Source organism: Eurosta solidaginis, chromosome 3 (genome assembly GCF_040869045.1).
Source record: "Eurosta solidaginis isolate ZX-2024a chromosome 3, ASM4086904v1, whole genome shotgun sequence".
NCBI lineage: Eukaryota > Metazoa > Arthropoda > Insecta > Diptera > Tephritidae > Eurosta > Eurosta solidaginis.
Window position 1 is genome coordinate 197,219,396 of NC_090321.1, and position 12,317 is coordinate 197,231,712.

Sequence of the window (12,317 nt, forward strand, 5' to 3'; positions counted from 1 at the left end):
ATGGGCGTGGCTCCGCCCTTTTTCGTTTAATTTGTCTAGGATACTTTTAATGCCATATGTCGAACAAAACATTACCAATCCTTGTGAAATTTGGTAGAGGCTTAGATTCTAGGACGAAAACTGTTTTCTGTGAAAAAGGGCGAAATCGGTTGAAGCCACGCCCGTCTGTCCTTCCGCTCGGCCGTTAACACGATAACTTGAGAAAAAATCGATATATCTTTACTAAACTCAGTTCACGTACTTATCTGAACTCACTTTATATTGGTGTAAAAAATGGCCGAAATCCGAATATGACCACGCCCACTTTTCGATATCGAAAATTACTAAAAATGAAATAAATGCCATAATAATATACCAGATACGAAAAAGGGGATGAAACATGGTAATTGGATTGGTCTATTGACGCTAAATATAACTTTAGAAAAAAACTTGGTAAAATGGGTGTGACACCTACCATATTAAGTAGAAGAAAATGAAAACGTTTTGCAGGGCGAAATCAAAAGCCCTTGGAATCTTGGATGGATAACTCTTCGTGGTACTACATATATAAATAAATTAGCGGTACCCGACAGATGATGTTCTGGGTCACCCTGGTCCACATTTTGGTCAATATCTCGAAAACGCCTTCACATATAGAACTACAACCACTCCCTTTTAAAACCCTCATTAATACCTTTAATTTGATACCCATATCGTACAAACACATTATAGAGTCACCCCTGGTCCACCTTTATGGCGATATCTCGAAAAGGCGTCAACCTATAGAACTAAGGCCCACTCCCTTTTAAAATACTCATTAACACTTTTCATTTGATACCCATATCGTACAAACAAATTCTAGAGTCGCCCCTGGTCCACCTTTATGGCGATATCTCGAAAAGGCGTCCACCTATATAACTAAGGCCCACGCCCTTTTAAAATACTCATTAACACCTTTCATTTGATACCCATATCGTACAAACAAATTCTAGAGTCGCCCCTGGTCCACCTTTATGGCGATATCTCGAAAAGGCGTCAACCTATAGAACTAAGACCCACTCCCTTTTGAAATACTCATTAACACCTTTCATTTGATACCCATATCGTACAAACAAATTCTAGAGTCATCCCTGGTCTACCTTTATGGCGATATCTCGAAAAGGCGTCCACCCATAGAACTAAGGCCCACTCCCTTTTAAAATACTCATTAACACCTTTCGTTTGATACCCATATCGTACAAACAAATTCTAGAGTCATCCCTGGTCCACCATTATAGCGATATCACTAAATGGCGTCCATCTATAGAACTATGGCCCACTCCCTCTTAAAATACTCTTTAATACCTTCCATTTGATACACATGTCATACAAACATGTTCCAGGGTTACCCTAGGTTCATTTTACTACGAGGTGATTTCCCTTATTTTGTCTCCATAGCTCCCAACTTAGCCTTCCTTACTTGTTTTCTTGTGGGTTTGTGGACATTTTTGCTTGTGCTCCACTAGAAATCGTAAACTCTATATAAAACAGCCAATGAATCGATTAAATTGAATGTCGAGAAACTCGCGAGCCTTACGAGTACTTCGAGATTCGAGAATCTCGCGAGAAGACGAGACTGGCGAAAAATCTCTTTCCGAACAAATTCAAGAAATCGTAAGCTCCAATTGTAACCAAAAAACTGGTCAGGAAAACGCTGATTTAATTTGCCATACTCTAGGTAATCATGAAATCCCATTAAAAGATTGTCGTACACAAGGGTACGAGAACGGCGCCAATATGAAAGGAGCTTATAACGGAGCACAACGTCACATTCTCGACAAAAAGTCGAATGCTGATTACTCGCCTTGTGCAACCCACAGTCTCAATTTATGTGGTGTTGATGCTGCAGAACGTTGTACGGCTGCAATTACGTTTTTCGGAGTTGTACAAAAATGTTTTACTATTTTCAGTACCAGTCCACAACGATGGTGCATCCTCAAAAAAAAAATGTACCGCAGTCTTTCAGATACTAGTTGGTCGGCTAGATTTGAGGCAATCAGACCATTCGCAAACCATGTTCCAGGTTTAACACAAGCACTAAACGCATTACTTAAGCCAAATTTGACTGCACAAGCATACGGAGATGTTACCGGCTTTCTCAAGTACATCAAAAAGTTCGAAGGTATCTTGCTGTCCTCAATGTGGTTTAAAATACTGAACCAATGGGAAACAATTTTAAACGAATGCAAAACAGTTGCTGTTCAATTGAGCATATCGCCAAAGTTTCCGGACATTCGAAAGAGAAAACCCAAAAGACCAAAAGACGTTTTGAAGATAATGGAAATGAGATGATTACGGATGATCCAGAGTCTGAACGATTTGCGGCTATGAGAAATTTGAACGAGACATTTTCCTTTTTGTGGCAAATTAAAGACCTGGATGAAACTACGGTTCGGGCGAGCGCAGCAAAATTTGCAGAAAAATACAAGTCGGACGTTTCTCAAAGCTTAGAATGCGAAATAGTTCACTTGAAGCTCATTTACGAAGCAAATTTTGAAATGGTCACCATTGGAATTGCTAAATGCCATATATGTTCAAAATCTGTATGCAATTTTCCCCCCACATTTGTGTTGCTTTATAGAGCTGGATTCGATTCGATTCTTTTAAGTATCGATTTTTCCTATTCGATTCCAGAAAAAAATCGATTTAATGGCTTAAATCGAACCAAACAAGGTTTATATAAATTTTGCTTATTCTCTGTAAGAGTGTACTTGCTTACGTACTTAACCATTTACACGATTTTTCTCGACAAATAAAGCTGGACAGTTTCTCTCTCGTTTCGTTGCCTGCCGACAAAATTGGAAGCATCAAGGGATGCCACATGGGTTTTCACTTGACCCTTTCATCGGAGTGGCAATTTGTGTTATGGTGTGCGTAGTTTCAGTTAAAAACTTTATGGAAGCATTTTCTTAGCTTATTGAAAATAAAAAGGAATTAGGAATTTAATTGACGAAATTTCATAAAAATTGCCACTTCTGTTTTCGTGTTTGCTGCTGTCTATGTCATAAATAGTATTGATTTTATATATTTGTTAAAAGTGTGTTTCTTAATGTTACTCGTTGAGGCAAAACGTACCGAGGATCCAAGCATTGTGTAAAAGATCTGGATCCGTTATCTTCGACAATCCTAAAGGGTTGCATATATGTGGCAAATATTCTAATCAAAGAACAATCCAGATTTCGCTCATCTACAGACTGAGACTTCATTATTTTGTTGTTATTAAGTTCAAAAAATTATTCTATAAGAGCTGTTGATGAGGACATTTCCATCAACGTTGGATGTGACCGCTTCAAGTGATTTAAAAAATTGGTTTTATTTCCACCTCTTTTGCATTTTTTCCGTACGATTTGCATTTTGCGGAATCGCCCTACACTTGACTAAAATACTTCCAGAACAGATCTGCGAATCTTTGGATTACTTATAAGATTGAATTCCCCTTCAGTCACTTTCAATTGGCTTACTAGAATCTAAAACTGTGGTATTCATTTCGTACTGAACGCAATATCATACCACCAAATAGATAAACACATGTTCAGTATATTGCTTACCAGAAGTGGGAAGAAATTTCTTCAGCTTTCTCCTTTGTCTCAAAGCCTCCAACACAATAAAGGTAAATTTATAAAAACAAATATTACAGAATATGCATTCCCTCAAGCATCCGTAAAGTAGATAGTGATGAAAACTTCGATGCCTAAAGAATCGAACGATTTTTTTAAAAAAATCGATTCTACATTTCTAAAAAAAAGATCGATTAAATCGATTAAGAATCGAATCGAAATCCAGCTCTATTGATTTACGCATCTTTTTCACTATACCTGTCACTGTTCTGCACTACGTTCTTTCAGTGTCCTTGCAATAATCATAAACTTCCATAGATCGTGTTCATCTCAAGAGCGAGTGTCAGGACTTGCCACGCTTTGTGTTGAATCCGTTTTGGCAAGACAGTTATATTTTTATATTATTATAAAAAATGTTGCAGCGCAAAAAGCATGAAAATCCACTCATTGATATCCTAACATTCTATATTGAATAATTTAAATTTATAATCATCATTACATTTATCATATATGTACTAAAATGTTACCAAATAACTAGAAAAGATTATTCGGAACAATATGTGGCTGTTAAAAGAGAATTTTATTTCTTCCTTACAATAAAAAAGTATTAATAGTAAATATTCTGTGTTAATTTTATTTTCAGCTCTTAGTCCAAAAATCATTTAGTTGATGTGGCAAAAAATTGTATTGATGTAATCCATCAATAATAATTCAGGAATGAGACGCCATTAATTCAAATTAATAAAACGTATTAGTGGATTTTTTATAGGGGGCCCATAAATTATTTATTGCCTTGCCCGGATTTTCTCTCTACGGCCCTAAGTATACGATAGAACATACTTACCGTTTGGAAACAGAACTAACTAATTAAGTGAACCTTGTGTACATTTCCGTATTTATTCATTAAAAACAGTCATTGTTCACATATCACATAAGCTTTCTCAATTTAATAGACCAATTCAGTTGTTCAAATATACAAGCAAACAACTACAAGAAAATTTTCTTTTGAAAAAGTATAGCAAAATGTTTTGCCAAATTTGGGCTCATTTAATTTCTCTGGAATATGTATGAATACCTTGAATTTATTATTTTGATAGAGCAAAAATGAATTAATTAGGTTGATAAAGCTCCTTTAATAGGAAATGTATGGAAATGCGAAATTGGGCGAAAAGATCCGTTTTACAAAATCAATGGTTTGTGCTGAGATATATATTTTGGTGCTTCTCCTGGAGATTATGGAGCACAGGGCATTGCGAATGGAGGACTTTGTGCAACAGCAGTAGATCCACCATACCTGTATACAGATATAAAAAATGCATACGTTAAAAACTTTTTAAGAGAATAGAACGAATTTCTACCGTCATGACGGCCGACATGTCAACTAAATGGTGACCGCTGTCCTTTTGTAAGCCTTTACAATGATTTATAGCTGTGTAAACAATTAAAGTGTAAATTTGCTTCTTTTAATTTTCTGACCAGTTTTTAATTATTTGAATGTTTATAGGCTTTCCTGATCTTTTCGATTTGAAATGAAAACTTTAATTTTCCTCCATTTTTTTTTTTCTCCATTTCATTTTTTCATTTCATTTCCTCCATTTTTACCCAACGTTTCGCCAAACTCCATGGCATCATCAGGGGTTAAATCTTTAATTTGCACCGAAAAATGATAGAACAAAATTTATTTTGACATGTTTTATCACTATAACAAACATTTTTTTTTTTTTACAAAAACTTACATAGAAAGAAATAATTTAATACATATCTATAAAATCACAAAAACAAAGTGTTTATAAACTAAAAAAGATTTATCGGAACCATCATCTTTAGGTACACTTGTCGTACTGAGTGTCATAAGCATGACAAATTGCTAGCAGCAATAAATTTTGTGTCCTATTTTTTGTTCATTGTCCTCTCCCTTTTTTGTAATATGTGTAGATTTTCCAACGTGAATCTCGTTCTTTCCCTCTTTTCTATGTCTATTATTTTCGCGTTCTTTATATCAGCTGTGTGTCCATGTGATAGTACGTGTTGAGCAAGAGCTGTGCTGGTCTTGTTCTTCTTAATGTCAGCGTCGTGCTCTGCCAATCGGGTTCCTAGTGCCCTTTTTGTTGTTCCAACGTAGATTTTGTCACAGTTCCCATTGTCTCTCCCCGTGCATTGAATCTCGTATACTACGTTGTTTTCTTGTAGGGGTTCTATGGGGCTTTTTGTTCGTGTAAAGATAGTTGAAAGTGTGCTGTTGGATTTGTAGGCGAGGGATATATTTCGTTTTTGTTTCTTCATGTTATGGTTGAAGTTTTCAGTAAACTTGGGTATGTGTATGTGACACTGTGGTATTGCTTTGTATCCGTTGCGATCTCTGTTGATGCTTTATTTCGTTTTCTATTTCCTTCTGATAGCTCTTGTTTTATTAGTGATGTAATTAGGTGACTCGGGTAAATGTTATTGGTGACTATGGAGTGTATTTTGGTTTTGTTTTTTTCCCAGAACTTTTGGTGGCTTATCGTAAATATTTTGTGTATTAAATTTTTCGCTGTGTTTATTTTATATTTTTTGGGTTGTGATGATATGAAATTTATAATACGTCCGGAGGCGATGGATTTGGAGTACCAGTCAAGTATGAGTTTGGAATTTTTCCTGTGGATAAGAACATCCAAAAAGGGTATAACCGAATTTTCCTCTTTTTCCATGGTAAATTGCAGCTTATTATGGCGTGCTTATTATGGCGTGCTCAAAATAATATCCAGGTCGTTTCGTTTGACAATCGCAAAAAGTCATCCACGTACTTTACTATGAATTTCATCTCTATGTTGTGAAGGAGTTTGGCGAAACGTTGGGTAAAAATGGAGGAAAACTAAAGTTTTTAGTGTTTTCATTTCAAATCGAAAAGATCAGGAAAGCCTATAAACATTCACACAATTATTGTGTAATTTTTACTATATTTTGGTAATTTGCCAAATTATATTGAAAATCTCCATCTCATTTATCTAAGCTTTCAAATGCAAAACAAAATCCGTTTTAAAATCGGAGCATTCTGTGTGAAGTGGTGGACGTACAATGACATTTAGCGACTTTATTTTATAAGATTTATAGATAGATATAGATACGAACAGAAGGCATTACAGTCTATTGGCATTTAAAATAGAGTAAAAATTTTATTTTGAGCTAAACTCCTAATAAATCACTTTTGAATCTTCCGCAAACATATGCATAAAATTTATATAATTTAAAATCCTCACTATTATTTAACTAAACAATAAAACATATGGAAATCTACAAAAATTGTATAAATTAGCAGCAGTTTATACTCTCAAATTACACTGGAACCCAAATTTCAACTTTTTTTCTGCACCAGAGACGCCATTATGAAATTCCTATGCAAAATCACCCCCTGATTCCGAAAATCGAGGTTATTTTTAATTCTATGGTAAAGTTTTTGAGATATTCACGAATTACCGTTATTTAAAAAAAAATAAAAAATTGGATCGACTTAATCATATATATCTCAAGAACGAATTGACCAATTCCAAAACGGTTTAAAGCTTTTAAAAGGTATTAAAATTTTCTCGATGAAAATGGGTATGCGGCCACTGGGGGCGCTCGTTGGTGGCGCTTTGCACGCGTTGGACCGCACACGCGAGGCCAGCTGTCCCCAGGTATTGGCGTACTTCTTTGACGTTGGTCGGTGGTTTCAGCTCCTGTATGGCGGGAACTTTCTCGGGGTCTGTGTGAATTCCTTTGTCGCTGACTGCGTGGCCCAAGTAATGTAGCTCCTTCTTGAAAAAATCGCATTTCTCTGTGTTTATTCTTAGGTTGGCGCACTGTAGTCGTAGTAATACTTCTCGTAAATTCTGTATATGTTCTTCGAAGGTAGAGCCTATAACGATTATCTCATCTATATAAGCGAAGGCGTGCGGTTCCATCTCCGGCCCGATGACCTGGTCCAGCGCCCTCTGAAACATTGCAAGTGCGGAATGTAGGCCAAACGGCATGACGCGCCATTGAAATAGACCACGACCTGGTACGGTGAAAGCGGTGTACGGGCGGCTATCAGGTTTCAACGGTATCTGCCAGTAGTCGTGTTTGAGGTCCAGGCTACTGATGTATTTCGCCCGCCGTAGCTTATCTAGTATGTGTTGTATCCTTGGCAAGGGGTATGCATCTGGTACTGATCGGGCGTTCAGCTGCCGATAGTCTACGCATAGGCGCCACTTGCCGCTCGTCTTCCGGGCTAACACAATCGGTGCGCTGTGTGGGCTACGAGATGGCTCGATGCATCCCTTCGCCAGGAGTTCGTCGATCTCGGTGTTGATGATGCTCTGCATTGCTGGATTGCGTGGGAAGTACCGCTGCTTTATTGCGCGGTCGTCTGTCACGTTGATGCTGTGCTCGGCCTCGTTAGTCACACCGGTCATCGTCTCGAATTTCTTGAGTTCTTCCATCAAGAATTCACGTATGCGGTCTGCCTCGTTCTGATGGTTACCAGTTTGTGCGTTCCGGTTATCATGACCTTGTTCGGGGCGTGTGATAAAGGCCGTCGCGCAGTGACTTTGGGGTAACATTTGGGTTTGATTTCCGTTGATCATTTGACTGGGTTGTGCTATTGGATTCGAGCTCCCGGGCAACATTTGCCATGTTTCGGAACACTCGAAAGTGACGCAGTTTTTATAATTGCGGGAGACGGTTCGGGTGGTTTTTATCAGCAGATCCAAGTGGTTGTTGTGAGGACAGTTCGAGTAAGCCACGTTCGCAGAAGTTTGCGTGATGGAACTGCCATGATTCGTCCTGTCGGGTTTGTTGTCTCTGGTTTTCGTTCGCCTTTGGTGCCTTCTTCTGGTCTTCTTGGGGGGAGCATCGCTCGTAGGGGTCGGTTCGCTCATATCGCTTACCACTGGTGGTGTGATAACACATGGTGTCGGTGCGCTCTGCCTAAACGGGTCGGTTAGAACGATGTAACTCCCTCCGCAGGATACTGCGGCTCCCATGTCCCCTAGCGTGTCCAGGCCGATTATGATATCGTCGATGGTCCCGGGCATAACATGTAACACGGTGTGGTGTGATGACTCACCAAGGCGTACTTCCGTCCGTATGGCGTCGAAGATTTGACTGCTAATACCGTCGGCCATGGTTATTTGGAGGACTGTGGTTACCCTTTCTCCGCTTCCTGGGTTCACCATGCGTTCTGCTACGACCGTTGATACGAAACTTCGCGAGGCCCCGGTATCGATGACGGCTTCAGCTTGTTGTCCGCCCAGTTGGATCAGGGCGTAGAGACGGCCATGCTCCTGATGCATGGTTATTGTTGATTCGGCGCTAGTTTCTGTGGGTTCCCCACGCCTCGTACTTGGTTAATCCACTTCTCGTTTCTCGCGCGCCAACGGCAGCATTCGATTGTTCGCACATCAGTCTAACCGCACTCCCAACAGAATACATACAGCACAGTAATAACAACATAAGCAAGCACGCCAGCAGGCACACCAGCGGGACTTGGGTGAACCGTTACCCACGCCGATACCAAATAACAAATAATTTAAAGAATCGAAAGTAAAGGAAATTTTAGACATAAGTTTGTTATAAATAATTAAGTTAAATAAAGTGAATTTCTGCGATTTGGAAAAGAGCCCCAAAGTATAAATTTATTGTACGGAAGCCTGGACACGGCGAGTATACCCTAGCAATTAGTTAGGAAGCATCGGGGCACAGGGAAAGCTTCGTTACAAGATTTGGATTCCAAATAAGAGCGAAAAAGGGACCTGTACATAGAAACAGCATTTAGAAATAATATATAAGATTTTTCCCTAAAATTAATGAAACGTTTTAAACAAAAATTTATAACCCTTACTCATTGAACTAAATTTTTTCCCCAATTGAAAGATTTTTTTTTTTTTTTTATAAACGTTTTCCTCATTTTCGGTAAGTGTTTGTTCTAAGTGTAAAAAATCTATTACAGTGGCGAAAATATTCCACCGTCGTGTTAAAGTCGCTCGTTGAATGCATATAAATAAATACTCGCAGTTTTTTTAGATTTTATTAACTTCGCTTATTCAGATATTTATTCTTAAAGCTACCATTCCTGAGCCGGCCGGCCTACGTGACCAAAGATGCATAGTCAACAAAATAGTATTTGCGCGTGTAGCGCTCAGTTAAAGTATTTCGTTATGTGAGCGAATAAGCGGTTGCGCGTGTTTCGCTCACTAAGACCCGGTTTTTCATTAGTTGGTTAAGCTAAGCTTAAACTAAGTTTGCTTAAACGCTTGTCAAATTTAAATACGGCAACAGCTGGATTTTGCTTACCCAACAAACATTTAAAAGATAAAAGCGAAATATATATCTAGTTTCGAAAGTGATATCCAACATTATTATTTAAATATTCTTAAACCAGATAGTTCTCGATTTGATATCCAACTTCATTCTCCAATCACTATTCAAACTTTGGGAAATTCTGCAAAATCAAAAGTTTTCGAGTTGATCTCCAACGTCATTAATATTTTCCAATTATTATCTCCTTTCGAAAGATTTTGAGAAATGTACATATTCAACACATTTCTCCACTTGATATTTGTGGCGTAGTGAGGTTTTCTTGCGTCCGGGGCAAAATATTTTTTTGGCGCAATATTAAGTGTGAAATCGTAAAGGGCGAATTCGTGCATTCCATTAAAAAATAAATGTAAGGCGCGATAACCTCCGAAGAGATTTTAGGCCGAGCTTCTCTTCCAATTTGCATCGTGCTCCCTTTAATTTCTCCTAAAACTTGGTAGGACGGGACCTATATGTTTTAAGTCGATTTTAAACACCATCTGCATTTATATTATCTTAGTATTTAGCTCTGTTGCTAATGGATGGATTTCTAAGATTATAGTAATTTTAAAAAACCAAAGGAATTAAATACATAAAAATTGCTTTGGAAAATTCGTCCCTTTTTAAGGACTTCAAGTTCCTTGGGCAACCTCTAAGTCTTTATATATTAGCATACCACTTTTAATATATTCGTTTTAATTTGCCCTGCAGATTCAAAGATAACGAACAATCATTACGGCTTTTTTCTATTTTTTTGTAAAAATATAAAAAAATTTGTAATTTGCGAAGAAGGATCTCGAACACTTTTTATTTTTTTGCAGATTTCTGTTTTTCTCTCTAAATTCTGTTTTATTGCAAGAAAAATAAGCTTTCATTCTACAAAATCGATGGACTAATACAAAAGTTATAAGCATTCAAGTAAATATATCCATTTAATACTTAAGTACCCTACTGGAACAAGTCGATATCGAAAATTTCGAAAAACCGAAAAAGTGCGATAATTCATTACCAAAGACGGATAAAGCGATGAAACTTGGTAGGTGGGTTGAACTTATGACGCAGAATATAAAATTAGTAAAATTTTGGACAATGGGTGTGGCACCGCCCACTTTTAAAAGAAGGTAATTTAAAAGTTTTGAACGCTGTAATTTGGCAGTCGTTGAAGATATCATGATGAAATTCGGTAGGCACGTTACTCCTATTACTATATGTGTACTAAATAAAAATTAGCGAAATCGGATGACGAACACGGCCACTTTTAAAAAAAAAATTTTTTAAGTAAAATTTTAACAAAAAATTTAATATCTTTACATTATAAAAGTAAATTATGTAATGATATGGTGCAACAAAATACAAAGATAAAATAAAATTTCAAATGGGCGTGGCTCCGCCCTTTTTCATTTAATTCGTTTGGGATACTTTTAATGCCATAAGTCGAACAAAAATTTACCAATCCTTGTGAAATTTGATAGGGGCTTAGATTCTGGGACGATAACTTATTTCTGTGAAAATGGGCGAAATCGGTTGAAGCCACGCCCAGTTTTTATACACAGTCGACCGTCTGTCCTTCCGCATGGCCTTTAACATGATAACTTGAGCAAAAATCGACATATCCTTACTAAGCTTAGTTCACGTACTTATCTGAAGTCACTTTATCTTGGTATAAAAAATGGCCGAAATCCGACTATGACCACGCCCACTTTTTCGATATCGAAAATTACGAAAAATGAAAAAAATGCTATAATTCTATACCAAATACGAAAAAAGGGATGAAATATGGTAATTGGATTGGTTTATTGACGCAAAATATAACTTTAGAAAAAAACTTGGTAAAATGGGTGCGACACCTACCATATTAAGTAGAAGAAAATGAAAAAGTTCTGCAGGGCGAAATAAAAAACCCTTGAAATCTTGGCAGGAATACTGTTCGTGGTATTACATATATAAATAAGTTAGCGGTATCCAACAGATGATGTTCTGGGTCACCCTGGTCCACATTTTGGTCGATACCTGGAAGACGACTTCACATATACAACTATTACTACTCCCTTTTAAGACCCTCATTAGCACCTTTCATTTGATACCCATATCGTACAAACACAGTCTAAAATCACCCCTGGTCCACCTTTATGGCGATATCTCGAAAATGCGACCACCTATATAACTAAGGATCACTCCCTTTTAAAATACTCATTAACACCTTTCATTTGATACCCGTATCGTACAAACAAATTCTAGAGTCAGCCCTGGTCCACCTTTATGGAGATATCCCTAAATGGCGTCCACCTTTAGAACTATGGCCCACTCCATTTTAAAATACTTCCATTTGATACCCATGTCATACAAACACATTCCAGGGTTACCCTCGGTTCTTTTTCCTACATGGTTATTTTCCCTTATGTTGTCACCATAACTCTCAACTGAATATGTAATTTTCGGTTACAC

At 37.5% G+C, this 12,317-nt stretch overlaps 1 protein-coding gene across 1 annotated transcript; it reads right to left on the reverse strand.

Moving 5' to 3' along the window:
* Positions 1-5,225: 5,225 nt before the first annotated feature.
* On the reverse strand, positions 5,226-9,515 carry LOC137246892 (uncharacterized). Its single transcript, XM_067777915.1, has 2 exons — positions 9,418-9,515; positions 5,226-9,328 (listed from the first exon to the last, which is right to left on the reverse strand). The coding sequence occupies exon 2, from the start codon at positions 8,867-8,869 to the stop codon at positions 7,121-7,123; it is 1,749 nt and encodes a 582-aa protein (XP_067634016.1). The 5' UTR covers positions 8,870-9,328; positions 9,418-9,515; the 3' UTR covers positions 5,226-7,120.
* Between the last annotated feature and the right edge of the window lie 2,802 nt (positions 9,516-12,317).

Excerpts from the sequence above, each read along its gene's own strand:
- LOC137246892 (XM_067777915.1), bottom strand. The coding sequence starts at position 8,869 with ATGCATCAGGAGCATGGCCGTCTCTACGCCCTGATCCAACTGGGCGGA.